At 33.0% G+C, this 24523-nt stretch overlaps 2 protein-coding genes and 1 non-coding gene across 3 annotated transcripts in view; 1 reads left to right on the top strand and 2 right to left on the bottom strand.

Annotated features, from left to right (window-relative positions):
- Positions 1–12580, top strand: part of LOC133182217 (COMM domain-containing protein 10-like) — a 249974-nt gene extending 237394 nt beyond the window's left edge. The window contains exon 8 of the mRNA XM_061316974.1: positions 12571–12580. The gene's annotated coding sequence lies outside the window, so the exon portion shown is untranslated. The remainder of the gene's footprint in view (positions 1–12570) is intronic.
- LOC133182209 (poly [ADP-ribose] polymerase 1-like) overlaps positions 1–24523 on the bottom strand; it is a 550802-nt gene that overhangs the window by 201722 nt on the left and 324557 nt on the right. The window contains exons 5-21 of the mRNA XM_061316963.1: positions 24282–24400; positions 24006–24145; positions 22803–22877; positions 22480–22564; positions 22164–22280; positions 20696–20778; positions 20461–20580; positions 18243–18329; positions 17252–17400; positions 16734–16879; positions 14664–14733; positions 14300–14377; positions 13589–13721; positions 12060–12258; positions 11630–11758; positions 9453–9536; positions 9241–9363 (exon numbers count right to left, since the gene is read on the bottom strand). Coding sequence (XP_061172947.1) covers positions 9241–9363; positions 9453–9536; positions 11630–11758; positions 12060–12258; positions 13589–13721; positions 14300–14377; positions 14664–14733; positions 16734–16879; positions 17252–17400; positions 18243–18329; positions 20461–20580; positions 20696–20778; positions 22164–22280; positions 22480–22564; positions 22803–22877; positions 24006–24145; positions 24282–24400 — 1937 coding nt within the window. The remainder of the gene's footprint in view (positions 1–9240; positions 9364–9452; positions 9537–11629; positions 11759–12059; positions 12259–13588; positions 13722–14299; positions 14378–14663; positions 14734–16733; positions 16880–17251; positions 17401–18242; positions 18330–20460; positions 20581–20695; positions 20779–22163; positions 22281–22479; positions 22565–22802; positions 22878–24005; positions 24146–24281; positions 24401–24523) is intronic.
- On the bottom strand, positions 14495–14623 carry LOC133184052 (small Cajal body-specific RNA 8). Its single transcript, XR_009720791.1, has one exon. It is a non-coding gene; the product is annotated as a small Cajal body-specific RNA 8 (non-coding RNA).

Genomic DNA, 24523 nt, shown 5'->3' with positions numbered 1-24523 from the left:
TCTTGCTCATCATAACTTTGTACTAAGTAACTTTATTTAATACCCAGGAGCAGAGAAGAAGATTTTCAAAGAAATAATGCACTTTCACTATATGATCTATATAGCCCCATCCTGGGGCCAGAACCCCTGACCCTGGGGCCATGAATTTCACAATTTTGGTAGAGGGCTCAATGCTTATTACAATCATGCCAACAGTTTGACTGCTTGATGTCCAGGAGTAAAGAAGAAGATTTTTAAAGATTGCATTATTTTTGGTGGTTTTAGCCCCACCCCTCAGGCCCCAGGGGGGCAGGGACCATGAAATTCACAATTTTTGTTCCCCTTCACCCATAGATGCTATATACCAAATTTGGTTGAAATTGGTTGAGCGGTTCTAGAGAAGAAGTTAAAAATGTTCAAAAGTTAACTGACGACGCACGACGACAGACGAAAACAGATAGCAATAGGTCACCTGAGTGACTCAGGTGACCTAATAAGGCAGTAAAAAACATCATATCTACAATAACTCAATTAAATGTATATTCAAAGAAGAATAAAAAATGTGTTTTATAAAATGCCAGCCTTCAGTGAATGCAAATATCACCCAGGCTTGACTTTAACTTCAAAACAAACATCAGTTGCACACAATGGTTAATTTATCTTAAAGTGACAAATAAAGATAAGCCTGGAAAATGTTCTGCCCCAGACAAGATAATTAATCCCAGGGGATTAATTGTACTGCTCTCTCATCCTTTTCTTCCAAGTTTACAATAAGAACTTTTTCAGTAATGATAGAATGAGTTAATTATCGGACTACCTGTTAAAATTAATAGTATTCTTAAAGAGCTAAAGCCACGAACCATCAAATTTGGCCCTGTGTTTTTCACAAAAATAAAGTTTCGAATCAAAAAGAGTACCATACATTAAATGTTAGAGGACAACATACTTGTTTTCCATACGTAACGTATTTTGTTAAATAATGCGCCATTAGGCACGTGCGACGGTTGGAACATGAGACGGTGTGATAAAAACGTTAAAAAATGCCGATTTTTTGACAGATTTTCCCAAAGTTAGATGTGGCCACAGTCAAGAACAACTTTTATACTTACCATAGATATAGATATTGCCGATGCAAATCTTTATGCTTATTATCGTTGTTGTTCGTGGGTGTGGCCAATATGAAATTTGATTTTATATTTAAATTTTAATGCATCAAATAATCACTAATTTGTGAATCAATCGTTAACATTTAATTCATACACCAATAAAAAACTATACATTTCACAAAATATGCGAGAAAAGCAATTTATTGTTCGTTTAAAACGCTTATTGTGGAAAAACACCTTAAGAATAAACATTTTCTGAAATAAATATCTAGCAAAACATGGTTTTTATTGTGAATAGGTCCATTGTATATGACGTTACTAATAATACGTCAGTTGTGACGTCATAAAGGCTCTAAACTATTTGGAATGTTGCTGAAGTTTTGTATGATCTCGAATGCTGTCTTTATTTGTATGATTTAAGCCCAACTGGATGATACCATCAAATTATTAATTAACAGAAATTCACGCCAAATTGTTTTCTTTACTGTCCTTAACACAATACCCCCCCCCCCCCCCCCCAAATGCCTGCTTTGTTAAAAATGTTATTAGACCTTCAATTTTATACATGTATCTTTTATTTATTATCTATTTATTTTTTTTATACTCTTGAGACAATTTTAATACTATTGTGCGTGTTAACAGACATGACTCAAGTTGTAAACAAATTAATAGAGAATGTAGCAAAGATATCACGCTAGCAATCTCTCACCAGAGGGCATATTACGCTTCGCTACAACACCTCTGTCAACGTCTAAATGCCAAGATTCTTGGCAAAACTTACCCTGGCCTATTGCATAACAAAAAATAAATTTTAAAGTTATATATATTTTAGCTTTAAAATTTAAAGAAAAGTTTATGTATGAAAATTAAAATGAGATATATCAGTAACACCGTATTTTACAAGGGATTATTTCTCAGCGGGATATTGCATCACTCATGTAGACAGATATGGAGAACGTGGAAAATTTAAAACGCATCGCCGACAAATATCAACATGGTTTAATTTTTAAAGACAAACAACTTGCAGCATTGACATATATACAGAAAAGTGAAGAATCTTCCTGTGATAAAGGCCACGCGTCTCCGCCTTCAGTACTACTTTTTAGACGTTGACAGAGGTATAAGTGGAGCGTAGCGGGAACGATAACTCTGGATAGAGATTGATCACGCTAGACCTTTGTAAAATAAGCGAAATAATAAAAACATAGCTTGCTGTGCAAAGTGAAAATTAAAAGAAAAGAAATAAAAACAGAGGCGTAGTCACAAACTTAAAAGTGGGGGGGGGGGGGGGGATCAAATCCAAGAAAGATCTAAAACGTGTAATATAAAGAAATTAACAGGCCTGTAGGAAGCAATTTCAGTTTGAGTGGGCACAACCATATATTTTCAGTTGGGGGCACTATCAATAAAATTACCAAAATTCCTTGACAAGCAAAAAAAAAAAAAAATGGTCATCAGACGTTATTATTGAGGGGCACAATGATACAGTAGCTATGTTTTCCATAGTATTCTATATATACATGTAGCTGTGATTTTGTTCTACATGAAGTGGGGGGGGGGGGGCACAGACATACTCTTGCCCCCATATCTGAGAGTGGGGGGGGAGGGCTAGTGCCCCCGCTGCCCCCCACCCCCCACCCCTGTGACTACGCCTATGAAAAAACGCATTTGGATAATCATGTACATTTCGGCTAAACAGAATCTAGGTCACGGGTTCATCAAGTGCAATTGTTTTGACGAAACCCGATATCGGTACACACACACACGTACATGTATACTATAACTATATATTATTTTGTACCAGCATATATAAGCCATCGATGTAATAACTGTATTTAAAAAAATCCTCTGAGATGATTCTTATGCATGTACACAAAAGGGTTAATTTCCATCCTACTTCAAAAGCATATATACATGTATTTTGCAATATGTCTGCATTCAAATTCGAAGTGAGGATATTGATGATGCATATGTATAACACATATATATTGATTTTCTCATCATTTGTGAAACATAATTCAACTACACCCAAGTGAGCAAAAATGCATAAAAAATATCACAGTATGTCTTAGAAATCCAGTATAAAACGTTTATGCATCTTTTACTGTGCTCCAAATATTTCATAGTTACTATCACAATTTAAGTAATTTACGCTTTAGATCGTCAATTAGTGGAAAGGGTAGTGGTTTTAAATCTATTTAGAAAAATTAAAGAATAAAAATAAATAAATAAAATAAAGTACGTTACATATCAATTACTCTAAAGTTTTTTTTTTATCTGCCACCATTTCTTTATTGCGACTGTAAGTATAGGGTTTGTTTTATCTAAGAATTCAGCACCATGAAAACTCAGAAAAAGAGAGAGAGAGAGAGAGAGAGAGAGAGAGAGAGAGAGAGAGTCCTTAAAATGTGTTTAAAAATCAAAACAATAAACCAGGTATATGTTCTTTGAAACGTACGTATGAGCGTAAGTTGTTTATAGCTCATGTTTAATCATTTTTACATTTACATGGAAAATAATCATATATAAATTTTCGCAGATTTCTATCTTTACGAATTCCTTGCAGTAAAGATATTTGGGAGAGAAATATTGGAATATTTTGCAAGAGAAGAGTGTGTGTGTGTGCGGGGTGTGATTGGGGTGGGGTGGGGGTTCTAGCAAATACCGATAAATATAAAATAATGAACAGGGCTGATTTATTTTCTGCTTTAGCCTTAAATTAGTGATTTCTCAACAGATTTATCTTTCCTAAGAATATTTTTTTTTGAAATGTATTCCATATTAATCCAAAGAAACTCACGTTTAGGGCGACAGTGTTTTAATGAGTTCTGTTTGCTAAATAAACCATTTTGATAAGTTGCGACACCCCTTTTCAATTAATCTATAATGTTTTATGTTTCTGTCTCGAAAACGACATTCAAATTATTGTTATAAATGAATACAGTAAAACTCATTTAGTACGAACACGGATATACCGAATGTACAGCTATAGCGAAGTTTTTTGCAATCCCTTGCAAAATTCCTAACAATTCCGTGTAAAATTTTACGGCTATATCGAATTCAGATATAGCAATTTTACGGTTATACCGAACTAATTTTGTGTCCCCTAGAAGTTAAAAATAACGAAATGTACATCTTTTATAGAGAATTTTCAAAGATCTCAATTTTTAAAATATTGAACTGACATATTAATTTTGTAAGTAATCATATTTGAAACTCAATTCATCCGAAAACTTTTGAACTCCAAAGTAAATATTGTATTTTATACTTCCGTAAATACATGTACATTTGTTAGTCATACTTGAAGGAAAAAAAACATATTGCGAAATCTCTATGTATACTTTAAGGAATTTGTTATACGGATATAACGAATTATGGATATAGCGAAGTATAATTTCGAAGTTCTCCAGAACTTCGCTATAACTAAGTTTTACTGTAAATGGATTAGAAACAAGTCCTTCCAACTTTTTACTTCCTCCGTTTTTCCAAATCATTTAGATTTTTTATATGTTAAAATGCTCGCAGGTTCAGGATCTAAGAATTTCGGATTAAAAGTCTATTTCCATTTCAACAATTTTTTTTGCAATTACTTCTATCCAGTTATTGAATTACATTGTGGCTCTTCAGTTTAGAAACATTCGTTTTAAGATCATTTCAAGTATCTTATTATTTTTTTCTGACTGCCCCCTTCCCCACTTTGAAAAACAAACTTTCCAAAGATATAAGCTTAATATTTGCAGGCATATTGGAAAAAGTCCGGAAAAAACTAAGTTGGACGGGCTATCGTCATTTGAAGCAAGTCATATTTTTTTTAATGCTGTTTAATACTCAATACTTACATGTAACTAGGAGCGATGCATCGCACAAAAATATGTTCAAGGGATAGAAATACAATGTTCCTTCTTAAAAATTATAATAGAATAGGTACCAGGTAGAGTGTAACGCAGTTGCCATCAAGACTGCGATGTGAAATCAATTTCCAACTGCTCTTAAATGTCTTAAATTAATTATGAAGTTTATTAGTAAGACAAATGTCCATTCCAATTGATACTAGTTTTAATTCAAAATCACATATGTAAAATCGCTCAAGGTAATTTTTCCGCCCTACGACGTTACGTTTCAAAAAATGACGTTCTACTTGCATTTTCTTTTAAAACACCGTCATACTTCAAACTCTCTTTTTCAAAAAAATATTATCGATATTCAAAAAAGAAAAACGGCAAAGAAAAGCTAAAAGTCTACACTATCAACTGACAAAACCCCGTTACTTTTTGAGACAGGGCCATTTTTGATGGTTCGTGGCTCTTGCTCTTTACATACAGCAGCAAAAAAAGAAAAAAAAATTGAATAAATAAATAAATAAATAAATAAAAACAAAAAAATTTAAAAACATATCTTTATGTATATCTTGTTTTTAGAATTCAATAAAATCATAACTCATTATGTATTTTACCAAAATAAAATATGAACATTATTTAAATCGACATTTCAGAGAATGTAAACATCATTCAGAATTGACCTTAACTTCAAAACAAACTTCATTTGCAGAGAGAGGTGTTAATTAATCTCAATTTGACAGAAACAGATAATGCTTTGAATTTTCTTCAAGAGGAAAGTTAATTAATCCCATGGGACTAGTTGCAGCTTTCATAGTTTACAACAGGAACATTCTCATCAGTTAACTCTCTTTGCCCTGGCATTCTAATGTAAAGTTAAAGAATCTACCCCACCACCCCAGCTCCAAACTGGATGACATAGAGAACCAAACTTAGCATCAAAATTTGTCTTACTGCCTCTTCAACCAACATACCAAATTTGTGGACGGAAGAATGACAGACGGACAGACAGACAGACAGACAGACAGAGTGATTATTATAGGGCACCCGCAAATCCTTGCGGGGCCCTAAGAAGAGCAGAATTTCCCCCCCAAACTGGTTTCCTCAATATCAAATTTTTTACCTTACTGAAAATACGAATATAATTGCAATGTGGTTACCTCTAATAGTGTTGAACCAATAATCAGAAAACATCGAATGTCGATGAAAAAATGCTACCGATTCTGATGATCGATTATATTTTTTGTAATCGATCATCAGAAACATACTTCTAATACAATACATTCCAGAATTATCCATTTCTGGTTTAAAATTTATTTCTTCTTAATGAAAGAAAATGGCATCTGCATCTGATACTAGCCAACTAGCACGAAGCAGAGGTGATTAAGAACTGAATGGTGCATATGTAGGGCCTAAAAAAATTATGTTTGATTCCTGTAACCCGACCGTCCCATTCAATTTACCCACTGGTGGATTTTTTTTTCTGCCAAATCTGTGTTTGCTCTTTGGTTTGATCAATCAGCTGATTCTTTTTATTCAAAAATGTTAATTGTACCTTTTATTTGAGATATAAAATATGCAACTTAGTCAACATTTACCTTAACTAGTGCTAATTGTAACGGGAACCTTTACAGATGTTCCCCAAACGGCTCCCCAATCCCTTATGATGCCCCATTCCCAAAAAGCTTCAATAAATTAGACAATACTTTTGTAATATAGATGGACACTTTATTTTTAAGGGTATTTCATTGGAAAACTACTCCGATATAGCCATATGGGTATTAGCCAATCAAATTTCAGCGCATGTGCTTGCACATGTTTTCTACATTTTTCACATTAATTTTCTTATAGTGTCTCAGAATACAAACATTTGTGTTAAATATTAAAGAATTTCATTGAAAAAAAAGAGAGATGTAACCCTTTAAGTATTAGCCAATCAGAATTCAGCATACGCGCATGCATGGCCTTGCATTCAATTTTGATAGTATCATAATGTAGAAGCTCCATGTGCCTATCCATGTCATAAATTTCATCCTGTTTTGTTGAAAACCAAGGGAGTTATAGACATTTAAAGTTTCAACCAATCAGATTGCAGCACACCTGCATGCGCGTGTTTTCAAATTTCCTATATAACATGTTGTAGCACCTTATAATATATACTTATATTCTAAATTTCAAAGTATTTTGTCAAAAAACAAGGAAATTATTGAGATTTTTGTATCAGCCAATCAGAGAAGAGCGCACGTGCATGAGCGAGAGTTCACGCTAATTTGACCATGTTATCTTGTCTAGACTACTAATATATCTTCATATCTTGAGTTTCAAAGCAATTCATCAAGAAATATAAAAGTTACGGCTTCATCAAGTATATCAGTCATTTCACTCATTGCACGCGCGCGCACGTGCATGCATGTGCGCGCAAAATGACCTTCATTCCGAACACCTACACAGCATGCCTATTAACCCTAAAAAGGTTTCATGTCAATCGGATGAGTGGTTCTATGAGAACACTCCCGGACAAAAAAGTACCGGAGAAGAAAGTAGAAAAAAAGAACTAGAAATATGTCCATAGGACATGAATGCCCCGCCGAGGGTATATTAGTAATGCAACATTTTAACACAAATTGAGAAAAGTGAGGTCAAGGTCAAAGGAAAGGTAAAGGTCAAAAAACATTGATGCAGTTGAATAGCTCTCATCGGTATGTATCAGCATATGAAGTTTGACACTAATTTAAGAAAAGTGAGGTCAAGGTCAGAGGAAAGGTCAAGGTCAAAAAATGTTGATGCAGTTGAAAAGGTTACATCAGTATGTATAAGCATATGAAGTTTGATGAAAATATTATGAATGGTTTCTTTAAAAATGAGCTAAACACTAATTTAAGAAAAGTGAGGTCAAGGTCAAAGAAAAGGTCAAGGTCAAAATATATTGATGTAGTTGAATAGCTCTTATCGGTATGTATCAGCATATGAAGTTTGACACTAATTTAAGAAAAGTGAGGTCAAGGTCAGAGGAAAGGTCAAGGTCAAAAAAATGTTGATGCAATTGAATAGCATACATCAGTATGTATCAACATATGAAGTTTGATTACACTATCTTGAATGGTATCTTTAAAACTGAGCTAAACACCAATTTAAGAAAAGTGAGGTCAAGGTCAAAAGTAAGGTCAAGGTCAAAAAATGTTGATGCAGTTGAATAGCTTACATCAGTATGTATCAACATATGAAGTTTAATTACACTTTCTTGAATGGTATCTTTAAAACTGAGCTAAACACCAATTTAAGAAAAGTGAGGTCAAGGTCAAAAGTAAGGTCAAGGTCAAAAAATGTTGATGCAGTTGAATAGCTTACATCAGTATGTATCAACATATGAAGTTTAATTACACTTTCTTGAATGGTATCTTTAAAACTGAGCTAAACACTAATTTAAGAAAAGTGAGGTCAAGGTCAAAGGAAAGGTCAAGGTCAAAAAATGTTGATGCAGTTGCATAGCCCTCATCAATATCTATCAGCATATGAAGTTTGATAAAAATATCTTGGATAGTTTCTCTGAAACTGAGCTTTGAACAGAGCTAAACGCAAAGTGTGACGGAAGGACAGACGGAAGGACGGAAGGACAGAAGGACGGAAGGACGGAAGACGGACATGACAAACACTATATGCCCCGGCCATATTCATGGCGGGGTATAATAATAATAATAATAAGAAGAAGAAGAAGAAACAGAGTAAAAACAATATGTTCCCAAACTTCGTTTGGGGAACATAAATATAAAGAGTAATCAACTGCCCCCACAACTTTTTGAAGTTCGTTTTCTGCCGCTAGGCAGCCATGTTGGGTGTCCACTGTAAATATAACACCTGGATAATTCAGTCCTGGGATGTTTGACCCTCTTATTCATAAGCAAAAAAAAAAAAAATTCCCGACCTACAGACCCTTGATGTTTTGGGAATGTTACAGGAAACAAACATAATTTTTTTTAGGCCTAGAAAGTGTAAAAGGAGCATAACAACAAAGAAAATAATATATTATATATTTTATATATTCATGTTAAAGAAATAATATGAAATAATTGTAATAGTCTGCTTTTTGTATACAAAACTATGAAATCTGATTATAATCAGTAAAATCGCATCGGAAGCAGTAACCGATTCCAACCGATGATCGATTATGAAAATTAACCAATGTCCCATCACTAACCTCTAAACAGATCACATATGCCTGTTTCCTTATATTTTGGAGGGAAAATACTATAGTTAAATTGCATATTTTATGACAATTTTGGGCTGAGAATCCAGACCATATTTTCGTGGCCTTATCTTACCTTAATAATTTCAGCTGAATTCAAAAGTGGTGGTTTCTTCAAGCCAAAGTCATGTGGTACCAATGTGTAGAATCTGTTTGTGCAGTCCAAAAACTTTGTCTCTGTTCCACCTTTCTCTATCAACTGAAATATATAACAAATAACTTACCTATTTTAAATTGTTTTAAATATTAAACTTCTAAAAAAAATAATAAATAAATAAATAAGTACACCTTTGTTAACTCAGTGAGCACACTATATGCTGAGGTGATCTGTTTCTTAGAAAGCTTTCCTAGTGGCATTTTCTTTGTATCAATCTAAAAAACAAAGTTCAAAAATAAATTCACTAGTCATTAGTTCACATTACTGTATTTGGCTGAATATAATACGCACTTTTTTCCCAAAATAATTTTCTGTGAGAAAGGGGTGTGTATTTTACACCACAATGGGATTTTGATAAGTTTTTCTTTCATGTGAAACACGGCTATCATGCGCACATACCGTAGTATTACCTAGAGACTTGTTGCAATTTCTTGCTGTTTATCGCCATATTTAAAACTTCGGAAAGTTATTGTTGGAATGTAGACTTGTTAAAAATGTTATATTTATAACCTTTTGATAGTTAAATTAAATTAAAAAGCAAATTAAAATTAATTTGAGCTGCATGTTCATCGTCTCCGTGTAGGCCGCCATTAACGATGTTATTTATAGATGTTCACACATTCCTTTGCCACGTGCTTCCGTAATCATAGTACACATGTTCCTAATCAGTCAGACACTCGTTCAAAAAACTAATAAGTCATTTTTTAATAAAAAACAATAAAAATAAAATTTATTTTAGGTTTTAAATAACTCAGTGATAATTCATTTCAACATAAACACCCCTCTATACGTCCCAATGAATGGAAGCCAATGTTGTGAACACATGCGCTTGTCACTTGATAATTACCCCTCAACACCCCTTCAGGCAATTAAATTGTTTACCGACTCCAAAGCATTGTTTTTACAGTTGGAGCACTGATTATTTACTGCCCTTATTAATGGCTTTGATTATTTTCTTTGTTAAAAATCGGGGGTTGGTTTATGATCTTTCGTATTCATAAGCGTGTGTTGATTACGACACATTAAACAGTAAACGCTTGTTAAATGTAATTTTACTTTATCTTATATCGACCTCGTGTTAAAATGATTGAGAGTTAAAAAAGGAAATATGAAGTATGTTGAAACTTCAGTGTTATCATTTACTCGTGCTCTGTAGAAAATAAGACATCCACGAAGATTACCTCGATGTACGAAGACATATTTCAGGGTTAGAAACTCCCTAAAATTACAACTCGCAAATAATTGCCAGTACCAAGATAGTGAATTCGCAATTTTATAAGACTACTCACAATTTTCATATAAAGTTAAATTTATATAAATTAAATACATGTAACTTAAGGAAAAAGTAACTACTGTCAATACATAAAATACAACTACAGTGTGACTTTTATTTAAATAACTGAATTAAATCAAAAGCATTGTGTTCTGTCATATTATATAATTTTGCTACAGTTTCAATGCAAAAAAAATTTCAACTCGCAAGTTTTTGCGAGTTAATAATTTTTAACTCGCAATTTGGGAATTCTAACTCGCATTTTGCGAGTTCTATATAGTGAATTTCGAACCTTGATATTTCCCACCTTTGTACATCATTTTTCACAGCTTTGGAGGTGTGTTGATAACTACACTTTATACGCTTGTTAAATTTTGATTTAATTTTTATAACATCAGCTATTTATTTAATTAATTAATTTCAAGTTCAAAAGAGGAAAATCGTAGTTTATGAATATTTTGATGTGGCAATATCGCTTGCCCTGTTAAATTTACATAATTTTCAACATGATTACCTTAAACTAAAAATAAAATATGACAACTGTTAAAACTTGCAACAATATCTCGTGCTTTGATGAAATAAAATTATTTCCACAAAGAATAGTTAGAATACGGCGACGTATAATTTCAATATCACCGTTTGCTAAAAAAAAAAAAAAAACTAATAATAAACTCTGTTAATACTTTAATATCTTGTGCTTCGCTAAAATAATTTCCTCCAGATTGCTGCGATATGGAAAGTGAAGATTAAAAAATAGAAACGCATTTGAATAAAATATCGTGTTCTGTAAATTTTCGGCACTTTATCTTCGCGCCGATTTCATAGCAAATTACCGCGATTTTCATAAGTTCAGAACACCGCTTGGTAAAATTTTCTGCTGCGTATAATACAACCGAACCGCGTTTTTCCCCCCGTTTCAGGCTCAAAAAGGGGGGGTGCATATTTTACACCAATGCGTATTATATTCAGCCAAATACAGTAATTAACAATACCAGCTGATTTCATTACAAGATACAAATACATGTTTATACAAACCTCAAACTCCAACATGGTCTTTTTCATGCTCTCTACATCAAATATTAAGCACACTAAATCCTGTACAGCTTTGGGTAACTTAGACATTGAACTACTCTTATCCAGCTTCTTCACAGTATCATCCTCTTCCTGTTAATACAAAGATTTGTTTTAATTATAACTAGGTTTTCTGAAACATAATATTTCTTGCAATCTGTTGTTCGTTTAAGATCTACTTGCTCTGGCAATAAATAAACCAAGTATCTATAGTCATTCAAGCCTTAATATTAAGGAATAGAATTATTTCTGTCATCTGCTGTTTGTTGGAAAACCTTCTATGCCTTAATTTAAATGAATACAATAACAAACACTCAAATATGTTAATCCTTAATTTTGACCAAAAGAAGTAATGATCAAACAAATCAGGTAATTAATTCACTTTTTCACTGACCTGTCCATAATCAATGTCCAGTGGGTAGAACTTGTTTGGATATTTCTTGAAATCCTTCCTATTTTCCCATTCATTTCCTGTTTTCTCAGCATACAGTTGTTTGAAAGCATCAAGTAAAGTATTAACACTTCCAAATCGCTCCACTTTGTTTCCACCAATTGTTGTGCCAACCCTGCCCCATGCCCGAAAGAGCCACCAGCTGTCAAATTGACATAAAATGCTTGATTAAGAAACAAACTTATGAACATCCACTGCAGATGTAGTGACTTCTCAAACTGTTAAATACATGTTTTATAAACTACTAGTCACGATTGCTATAAAACTTTCAAAAACAAAATAAAATTCACACCCTAAACAGTGTGCGAAACTAACTTTTCTAAGCTATAAACAATTGGTCTACAATAATTTTAAATTCTATAGACCTGACAAATTTCCTATAGACCAAAAAAAAAATAATAATGATTTCTATTTTATTGTATACTTTTTCAATGGCTTATTCCTTTTTTCCCCTATACACTGCATTATTTTATGCATTGACATTAGACACATGGACATTTATAACCATTATTATTAAGTATTAAGTAATGATTCCAGGGTTTTTTTTTAGATGCAGGGAACATTAAAATTTCTTAGAAGACTTCAATTTTTATCAATGAAAACTTGTGTGAATAAGCAAAAAAATGTATTGGTGTAACATGTTGAAGAAAAAAACTGCCATGTCTTCGATTTTTTTTTTTTTTTATTATTATTTTTTTTTTTTTTTTTTTGCCAAAATGGTTGAAAATCTTTAGCATATTTCTCACAATGAAATTGATTTTTCAAATACGATCATCATGAAAATAAATACAACTGAATTTAATATAAATTAAGTATCTTTCTATCCCCTTTGCAAAGGTACCTTTAGATTAGCTCATGGAGTGACACATTGATGTTTTTCATGTTAAAATTTTTTTAATGTACTTTAATTATATTTTTTCTTATGTGATACAAATCAAACTAACACCCATTCTTCAGTTTACTGAGCTAACTTTTGATCTCAGTTTCACTTTTACCCAAGGAATTAATAGTAGAAAAGTGAGACTGAGATCAAAAGTGAGCTCATCAAAGTTTTATGGCCCCGGAGCCAGGAAATAATTTAATGGGATATTTAGATGTATTTACCATAAACAGAGAAATTGAGGAAATCCAGATCACAAAAAATTGATGATCATTTGTAGGAATAAATAAATCATGTAGTACTGTAAAATGGATCAGATGAAGGAGATTTATAATCAATAGAGCATTGAAGCTTAAATTTTTCATTGGCTGGGAATTTGAAGCAATAATTTGGGGATATTCATGGTATTTTTTCTCAGACTTCAACTGAAAAGTTGTATTGAGTAAAATGGCCGCATTTACTCTATAGACAAATTGGTCTTGAAATATTCACCTAGCTATATAGACCCGACACATTTTCTATAGATTTTGTCTATCGGTCTACCGTTATTTCGCACACTGCTAAAGAGGAGAACATTCTTGTGTGACTTTACCCTGATCCACTGTCTTTCTCCAAGGCCTGCAGTTTGTAGAAAGAGTTAGTTCCCCTGACTACATCTACCAATCCTAACACAACATTGAAAATCTCTCCATTCTTCTGAACAATGTGTGCAGAGTCTTCAAGTCCTACAGTTGTGAAGATAACTTGTAAAAGCTTACATTGCATAAATGCAATATTTTTTGTAATGGAATTAGAAAAGAAGTTCAAAAGGTAATCACAAAGAAATTCTTGATGGGTGAAATGAAAATTTTAAATGAAATCAAAGTGACTATGTAACGTGACACGTGTTTCTAGATCAATAAACTAAAACACCACCATGATTTGATGATCCTCACATACATGCAATAAAAATTGTTGCCATAAATTAATTAAAGTTTTTTTTTCAATAGGTGGAATATTTGTCGCCCTCTGTTTGTCCAAACTTTATTTCCCGGAGAGGCACAGTTCTGCTTTAATTCCAGGAGAGCTACATTTCTGCAGCTAGGTACAGCTAGATGAGAGAATGTCAATCGTAAAATGTTCTATTGACTTATTAAAGACAGCCATATACATCTGTACATCTATCAAATACAGTGGCATTCTATAAAGATATTGGTCATAAATTTTTCAACAAAACACAAATGTAAAATTCATTTTCCACAGAGGTTTCTTTCACATACATTCTCAAATACTTAATTTTATTGTGGTCCATCAGTGTAGATACCTGAATCAGGATCCACTGCTGCGCCTCCCTTGACCTTCATCTTCATTGTGGAGGGCACACTCTTTGTGAACATCTTTTCTGTAACATAACAATATCTCATGCTGACATGTTTACAACTAGTCAGTAGAAACTCTTCTTCTAAAATCGTGAAAACTGACAAAAATGTACAAAATTTTCAATTACTGTTAATAATAAAACTGTATGCCCCGTATCTGTCTACAAAACTAGCTCAGTATTTTGTAGTCATCAGAGGGCAGAGTTCATATGGGAAGTGCATAGTGTCAACAACATCAGACCTTATAATTGCTGAGTATCTCACTTCCACAAATACCTAAATCTTAATCTTGACAATTTTATGCCGTACCATCTTTGAGGCTTTTCGTCATGCTTTTCCCGGCACTTTTTGTTCCAGAGAGAGAAATACGACTGGATGGCTGAAAATTTAACATAAAGGAAAATTTAATTACACACTTTATCTGCTAATGAAGTTAGAAAGGCACTATGTTTTAGCGCAAGTTTGTTGATCTGTCTGCAAGACACATTTATCTCAGAAAGTTGTGGATTTCAATATTTAAAATTTAATTGTTGAATCTACATGTATACTAATATGAAAATGCATCTATGTAGATTTATCTCATTGCATTCTTGTTCTTGGGAAAACAAATGTTCAAAGCCTTTTCCTGTAAGATTTTTCCTGTGCATTTCTATGCAAAAAATTGTAGCTCCAAGGAACATGTATTGAATAATTTGAATCTATTCTATATAAGAAAGCTTTCATAAAAATTTTATCGTTTCTGGACAGGTGGTTTTAAAGAACATTTTCTACATAACTTTCCTTATTTTTACAGTTTATCAGTATTACAATTTATATGCAACTCATCTGGAAGGAAGTATGGCCCTTCATTCAAACAAACTGATTTCCCTTTACCCAAGTAAAAAGTAAGATGCTTTACATACAAGAGGCCCAAGGGCCTTGAATCGCTCTTCTGATAAACTGTACAACATGTCACTTCTATTTGAAGCCTTTAAGTATCCAGTATATTTAGATAAAGCCTTGAAATTCCAAAGGTAGGTCATCATGACCTACATTTAAGATGAAACACTCTGAAAACCCAAGATGATTCTAAGCCAATTAGTACCTGAGAGTAGGTCATGGTGACCTATTTATCACTTGTCATTCTCTGAGGACCCAAGATGCATCAACTAAGTGTGATGATTCTAAGCCAATAAGTACCTGATATATTTAAATAAAGCCATAAAATTTCAAAAGTAGGTCACCATGACCTCCTTTTCAGTTGACCAACTCTGCAGACCCAAGATGCATCAACTGACAAAGTTTGATGAGTCTAAGCCAATTAGTACCCGAAATATTATATTATAGTCATATAAATTAAAAAGGAGGTCAGGGTGACTTACTTTTCAGTTGACCTACTCTGAGGACCCAAGATACATCAACTGACAAATTTTGATGATTCTAAGCCAATGAGTACCCGAAATATTTAAATATAGCCATAAAATTTCAAAAGTAGGTCACAATGACCTACTTTTCAGTTGACTTTTTCGAGGACCCAAGATGCATCAACTTACAAAGTTTTATGATCATAAGGCAAAAAGTAGGTCAAGGTGACCTATTTTTTAGTTGACGTACTCCGAGGACCCAAGATACATCAACTGACAAAGTTTGATGATCATAGGCCTTAAATTGTTCAAAATATGCCTCTAAATCATTTTGAAAAAGAATGGCCGCAAAATTTTAGTCAACGATATGAGGTCCTTAGATGCATCAACTGACAAGATTTGATGATCCTAGTTCTTATAGCAAGCAAAATATCAACATTTGAATAAAATGTAATTTTTGGTCAACTTTGAAGTGACCTTGAGACCACACCCTTTGCCCTAGGGTGATGCCTTGAACAATTTTTAATCTACAACATATCCTCATCCTTTTGTGTAAGTTTGGTGATAATCTGCCCAGTGGTTCTTGAGAAGACCTCCCCTTGTTTAAGGGTCACAACCCTAGTTTTAGTATAAACGGGAGCCCTTGGGCCAAGAATACACTGTGACAAATTTGACAATAATTGGTCAAGGGGTTCTTGAGTTATGGCCCATATTCTAAAAAGTTTACGCACACCGCAAAAATGCCCATAGCATTAACTCTTTGAGCCTTTGGCTCAGAAGAGCTAAAAATGAACAAAAGATGGAAGGACAGACAGATGGATGCAATGCACACTCTGATCAAAACAAGCTCACCTGAGCCTTTGGTCCAGGTGAGCTAAAATGAGACATAATCAGTTTTTATTCTTACATTAGATTATCAAAATTTGTGGATATACATGTATACACTCCCCAAGGGCCCTCTGGTTTCATAGAAACATTACACATCTATTTTTTGTTCAAATAATTTATGTTATGGGGTAGATGTATGTGTACTTACATCAGAACCCCATGACACCAGATTATGGCTCTGAATCATTAGGACAGCTCCTCCTTTTTTCACTGCATCCAAGAATCCTTCATCCACAACCTGTACATTTGCCTTCTCTGCATCCTTTATACTTCTTGATTTCTTTGCCACTTCCGCTAAAAATTCAGGACACAGTATGCAAAAAAATCATCTTAATAGCCCTTAAAACTATACATGCAAATACATTTTTTGTATATCTACACTAACTTCATTCTACAAAAACGCAATGTGTTCTTTAGTGTTGGGACTATTTTGTTGACATGTACATATACAATATAAAGATAATTTCTTTGGCTCAAAATCTTTGTGATTTTGTTCCAAAAACAGTAGCATGCTATTATTGGTATTTTTTAGTTTTTGCTATTCATTCTACACCACAGGTATCAAATAAAACGTACAGTTTAGTTCATTTGGGATTTATAATTTTATACATGTACTTTCTTTGAACTTCAATCTCAGCAGTGTCATTGTACTTTGATATGCCTAACCTTTTGTACTTATACAGGCTGCAGTGTCAGCTCCTACTTTGGTAGCAACATGTCCTCCAAGTGCTAAAATCTCTTTTGTTATGTCTTCTTTTGACTTGACAGTTTTTCCAACAATTACAAATTTCATTCCATCCAGGGGCTTATTAGACCTAGAATAGCACAGGATTAAAATACATTCAAGGGCAAATGTGTGTTCCATAAACTTAAAACATTGAGACATTCTGTATTTTTAACACAATTAAAATCAATTACTATACCTCTACTTAGAATATTCAAATTTGATTGGCTTTTAAGAAGGCTTTAAAATTCAAAAATGACTCCAAAAAGTACTGTTAACAGCAATGATGACTTTGGAATCATTGCATGTGGAATGTAATATCCCAGTCATAAATATTGACTGCTAATTAATGACCTAAAAATTTATCACTTACATGTATTTATTGAATATTCTGTTACAATGTCAAATTCAAGGAATGCAGACTTGGCTCTTTTATAGTTAAAATCTGTGCCAGATTATCATTGTACTGAGGACTAGTAATTGTGCATTTATAACAATGCATGTTACTGACAGTCACAAAATGTTTTTAATAAATCACCAGTGCAAAAATTTACAAGACTTCATGGCAAAAATCTTAACAACTTCACAAGTGAATCCTGATAAAGAATATATAATTTTTGTAGGCCTAATATTCAATTTTACAAATTAGGCTCCAAAAATTGTTTCATCTTATATCTGTATAATTATACAATTGATTACCCCTTACGAGTTCAACATGGTGAAATAAGGACCATCAACCTGGCCCACTGGCTGACCTGATCTGAACTCGGCCTCTACACAGCCTCAGTCAGGTCAGGTCACCTTATGGGCCAGGTCTCTGGTCCTTATTTCACCATGTTGACCTCACATGGGTTAATTAACTGGGTAATAGTTAACCACTGATGCAGGGTTTTTATTACAACGAAACCATTTGCAACAATATTCAAAATTTACCCTGAATCCACTGTATCTAGAGAGGCACTAGATGATGGTGTGTTTGATGAGAAAATTCTGTCTCTTTTAACATACTTGTGTTTTTTACTGAAAGAAAAATGTTATTTTGCTATTGGAAGAACAGACTCTCTAATAAGAGATACATGTACATAGTAGCTCTAACTGTGATAAATGACTGTGTCTCATTTATAAAAATTTTTATCAACTATGATTTATCTCAGATTTTGCCCTGATGGTGTACTATCTTTAATTGAATTATATTTGATCTCCATCTTCTGTTTGACATCTCAACAGAAAAATTCTATTTACATGTAAACAAGCAAAGGGTCACTCTTCCATATTTTATTACACATATAATAATTTAAGCTATAAAGAATCAATTGTTTTGATATAATTCATGAATTACATGTACATCAAAACAATTGATTCTTTATGGCTTAAACTAGAAAACTGACCAGTCAGCAAGGGCCCCGCTGAGGGGTAGAAATATAAGAGTGCAGCTTACAGAATGAGAATTTTAATTGATTAGAAAAATTTAAAAATATATGAAGAATATGCAATAACAACTTTATTTATAAAATTTCAAGATAATTCCTAAATATCCAACAACCTGTAAAGAGTATCCCTGTATTTACATAAGGCAGTAAAAAACATCACATCTATAATAACTCAATTAAATGTACATGTATATTCAAACAAGAATAAAGCATGTGTTTTCAAATATCACCAAGTCTTGACCTTAACTTCAAAACAAACATCAGTTGCAGACAAAGGTTAATTTATCTTAAAGTGACAAATAAAGGTAAGCCTGGAAAATTTTCTGCCCCAGACAAGATAATTAATCCCAAGGGATTAATTGTACTGCTCTCTTATCCTTTTCTTCCAAGTTTACAATAAGAACTCTTTCAGTAATGATAGAATGAGTTTATTATTGGACTACCTGTTAAAATTAATAGTATTCTTGAATTTACATACGGCAGCCAAAAAAAAATGAATAAATAAATAAAATAAATAAATAAAAACAAAAAAATAAATAGAGGATATTCAATGTTTTGTAGTTGGATATGGAATTTATTTCACGAGTGGGACAGGATTTTTTGATATTTTCACGAGTGCGAAGCACGAGTGAAAATATCAAAAAATCCTGTCTCACAAGTGAAATAAATTCCATATCCAACTACAAAACATTGAATTTTCTGTTTATTACATTTTCTTTGATTTTCTCTTTGCCTCTGGCTTTTCTTAACACAGTGTCATAGGCTGTGACGTTATAGTTGAGCAGTTGAGACGTCATATCTTAGCAATTGTGAGATTGAAAACATTGTAACATAGATTTTAGCAACATATTTGGAAGAAATATTGGCAGTTTTAGTCTCTATCAAGATGGTTTAGTTAATATCTTACAACTGGCCAGATTTTTTTTTTTTTACTTACTTTGATATCCTTTCACACTGAGAGAGAATATCACTCTGGTATCCTTTCACACTGTGAGAGAATATCACTTTTATTCAATAAATAAATCACAGTATTTCACTGTTGAAAATGTAATAAAAAAACATATCTTTATGTATATCTTGTTTTTCAGAATTCAATAAAATCATAACTCATTGTATATTTTACCAATATAAAGTATGAACATTATTTAAATCCACATTTCAGAGAATGTAAACATCATTCAGAATTGACCTTAACTTCAAAACAAACTTCATTTGCAGACAGACGTGTTAATTAATCTCAATTTGACAGAAACAGATAATGCTTTGGATTCTCTTCAAGAGGAAAGTTAATTAATCCCATGGGACTAGTTGCAGCTTTCATAGTTTACAATTGGAACATTCTCAGCAGTTATCTCTCTTTGCCATGGCATTCATTCTAATGTAAAGTTAAGGAATCTACCCCACCACCCCAGCTCCAAACTGGATGACATAGAGAACCAAACTTAGCATCAAAATATGTCTTACTGCCTCTTCAACCAACATACCAAATTTGACCTTAATTGGTCAACTACAAAAAAAAAGTTATTAGAAAAAAACAGAAAATTTGTGGACGGAAGAATGACAGACGGACAGACAGATGGACAGACAGACAGACAGAGTGATTACTATAGGGCACCTGCAAATCCTTGCGGGGCCCTAATTATCACATGTGTAATAAAATAGGATGGTGATCACCATTTTAATTTCAGTTTTACACTGAAATGACTGTTATATATACATACAGGAATTCTACATCATGGTATTCCTTTGGTACTTTGAATGCCTTTCTTTTAGGTATCTTTGTGATGTACATACATTTAGTCCATTCTGTGACATTTCCTGTACACTTATAACCATGTCCACTGCAAAAAAAAAAGTTAACAAACAATAAATTTACACAAGAGAAGTTTTAATTAAATTACCCCTAAAGATCAAAAGTTTAGAGCATTTAAAACCTAAAGTAAGTATGATACTGACCTATAAATAAGCTGACCCTCTTTGCACTCAGGACATTTCTCTGTAGCTCCAAATGCCATACAATCAGACACAACATCTAATAGCTGAAAATGAAGATTTTCATTTTAAATCAAAAGCCTAAAAGGCTTCAATGGCATTGAACAAGAAAAACAATTTAAAAATTCTTTTGATTAAATATTAAAGTAAAACATTGTAAACAAAGTATTACAATTATAGGTATAGGGCTTTATTCCATGGTCCAAATTGACCAGGGTCCGGGTTCATCAGATTCCATTGAAAGTAAACAACAATGCATGGAAGCCTTGTTCATGTTGTTAAGTAATTAATTCATCTCTTTTCAGTCAGTTGAACAGTAGGAAGGATTTATCTAATACTTTTCTATTTGTCAACTAAGCATCACTTTTTTTAATTTTTAGCTTAAACATTTGCATTGATTGCACCTTAATATCTAAATGGTGACACGTGGAATTACATGAATCATCATTTTTTGGGCAGGGAAACCAAGTAAAAAGAAGATAAACAACAAAGCGATAAAAAAATTCACAGAACTATTTTAATGGGAAAAAAGAGAGTGTTAGATTTTTTGACTTTTAAAGTTCGATCTTTATCCTAAAAAATCAATTTTATCACGAATTGGGTTTCTTAGCATATTGTATACCAAGCCCGATCGTAACTTTACTTGAAGTTAAGGTGCACTTCTTATGTTAAAATAAACATACAAATAGTATCTCTATTTATGTAACAGAATTAATTGTAGATATATTTGATGCAATTTTGTTTTCAATTAAGTCACATCTTTATTGTGACCATTTTCAAAAGAAATTGATTTTTATCTTTTGTGGATGCATCAACTGACATCTTTGGTTGAGTAAAGCCGTTTATGATAAGCAGTATGGCTTTCAATGTTTGATTTGTGCCATGAAAATGTGATATTTAAAAATGCTATATCTGATAAAATCACCATCAATGTACATGTATGTACCACTGAAAAAGAAATTACTTTCATCATCGAAATTTAAAGGAGCGTTTCAAATGTCAATAAGGCTGAAAAAAATTAAGGGAAAAAAAGTCAAGAAAAAATGTTTTCCTTTAGTAAAAAGCACTTTCAAGTACAAATATTACAATTAATTTGATGGTTATTTTCCACGCATCTGCTCTCTTTTGTTGCATTGCAAATACAATAAGCTATATTCTAACTGTGGTGAAGGTCTGTCCCCAAACACCGATTACACTAACTATAGTAAATGTATTTCAGAGATTACAATCCTACCAAAATTTCAAGAACTTGACAAACACTACCTGCATCCCATTCTGTGGAAATTATTTTTATCTTTCATCATTCAATTACTTTAAAAATTTAATTTTGAATTAAACTATCCTTCAAAGATTGTGCTACAGCTTTGAAGGTTTATGTGCAAATCCTTAAAATTTGGTGATGACCAATATACAATGTAGTTTAAAATCTTGCCTTGGAATCCCCAGAAGGAACTGTCTGTTTGTTGACTTCCAGAAGGATTTTCAATGCTTGTTTTGACACAGACTTTTCCAATTCATCCCGGATCTTCCACAGTAACTTACTTTGTTCCTGCATCATACAGATAAGACATAACTGTACTACTAATCCAACATAGAAGAATAAAATTGCACAAGATACAATTTCAAAGAACATGTATATTCGACTTATTTGTGTATGTTTGCTTGACTATGGAAAAAGAGCCTGTAAAATGACTGCTTCAACCTTTGACTGCCCCTCCAGTATAATTCTGCCAGTGTTCACTATTTACCTTCAGTTGTTTCTCCTCTTCTGTTTCTTCTTTCTTGGCCTTTTTTCCACCTGAATCTTTTGATGCATCACCTTTTCTTTTTGTTCTAGAACAACATTTCATAATTTCAACTAAAAAACATTTGACACCATATTTCAGTTAAAATTCTGAATGAATGCATTTAAATCAACTTTATCTTGATTTAATTTTTTGAACATTAATAAAATGTCATCAGAAGTAAAGATGAAGGCTACCATATATTTAATGTTATTATTTTAAATGTGTTTATCCAAACTAGGCTTTTATTACAGTTATATATCATTTATACGAATGTATTAAATTACCCTTTACTTCCTTTTCCTAGTTTTTCTGTTAGCATCGCTTTATCATCTTCTTTTAATCTTTCAAAACCTTTAATTCTGTTCACAAAAAAAACATAGGTAATCATCAGAGATTACAGAGCTCACCTCAACGAATGTTGTCTTTAAGTAAGGCAAAGTCCCACACTTAACTAATAACCTTGGAGTGTGCATCCCTAGATGCAACATTTATGCAATTTTGGTCTGATAGGGCTTGCAGTTACTTGGGAATAGACTTATCTGAAAACTTAAAACTAGTCACTCATTCAGAAAATGCAAGTCAAATCCAGCATCCAAAGCAAGTTTGAGATTGTTCGTCCCTTGATGCATCATCCATGCAAGTTTGGTTCAGATAGGCCTTATAGTTACTTGGAAATGAGATCTGCTCCAAAAACTTTAACCTGGTTACTCATCCGGAAAATGTAAGTCAAATCCAGCATCCGAATCAAGTCCAGTAGTGTGCATCCTTAGATGCATCATCCATGCAAGTTTGGTTCAGATAGGGCTTATAGTTACTTGGAAATGAGATCTACTCCAAAAACTTTAACCTTGTTACTCATCCTGAAAATGTAGGTCAGATCCAGCATCTGAAGCAAGTCCAGTAGTGTGAATCCTTAGATGTATCATCCATGCAAGTTTGGTCAATATAGGGTTTATAGTTACTTGGAAATGACATCTGCTCCAAAAACTTTAACCTGGTCACTCATCCAGAAAATGTAGGTCAGATCCAGCATCCGAAGCAAGTCCAGTAGTGTGCATCCTTAGATGTATCATCCATGCAAGTTTGGTCAATAGAGGGCTTATAGTTACTTGGAAATGAGATCTGCTCCAAAAACTTTAACCTGCTCTTTAACCTGCTCCAAAAACATTAACCTGGTCATTCTTTAGCTGAAATTGCAGCATCTGAAACCTTGACTGGTACAATGAAACACACTAGAAGCATCCTCCATGCATCTCTAATATAGGCCATAGAAGTACTTGAAAAGAAAACTGCTCCAAAAACCTTAACCTGGGACACCGACGCCGAGGGTATTACATAAGCTCCCCCAACTTCGTTGAGGTGAGCTAAAAATAATCTAACCATGAGACCATGGCTCCACAGACATCAACCATTAAATAAGCTGAAGATAAATTGTACAATGTACTTCCATTTTTATTATAATACTTAGCATGACCAGATATACTTACTGGTTTGCTCCCAAATTATTCCCAAACTCCAATTCATTTCGATTCTCCACAAAACAATCTACATGATACCATTGATCCACAGGGCCATACATTTTGGCTCTTTGACTTTCGTAGTCTTTCTTACTAATTCTAACTTCATCCTGTAATATCAAATGCCACAATGACATTCAACAAAGACAATTCCTAGAAAATAATTCATGATAATCTGCTCTACTGTTTGTCTCACTAATTATATATAAATTACATGTATACCAAACTACAATCAGAAAATACTACCTTTCCAATGAAGTCCTCACAACCTTTACATCTACTTTTACCACTTTTGGCGTATTCTGTGCTAAAATCCCCCGCAGAGCCGGCATCAGTCGTGTCCCCTCCCTTACTGCTTCCTCCTCCTGTCATAAAAAAGATTCTTAAACTCACTCACAGTAAACTCCAGAATTATAACATTTTTACTAATTAATAAACATGTATTCCAGATAAGGCTACATATTTCAGCGTTTGAAACTCACAGTTAA

The sequence above is a fragment of the Saccostrea echinata genome, unplaced genomic scaffold, assembly GCF_033153115.1.
Source record: "Saccostrea echinata isolate AGI-Se365-2 ecotype Australia unplaced genomic scaffold, CSIRO_AGI_Sech_v1 ptg000009l, whole genome shotgun sequence".
Classification (NCBI taxonomy): Eukaryota; Metazoa; Mollusca; class Bivalvia; order Ostreida; family Ostreidae; genus Saccostrea; species Saccostrea echinata.
The sequence above is the reverse complement of the archived record's forward strand: the minus strand, read 5'-3'. Positions and strand labels throughout refer to the sequence as shown.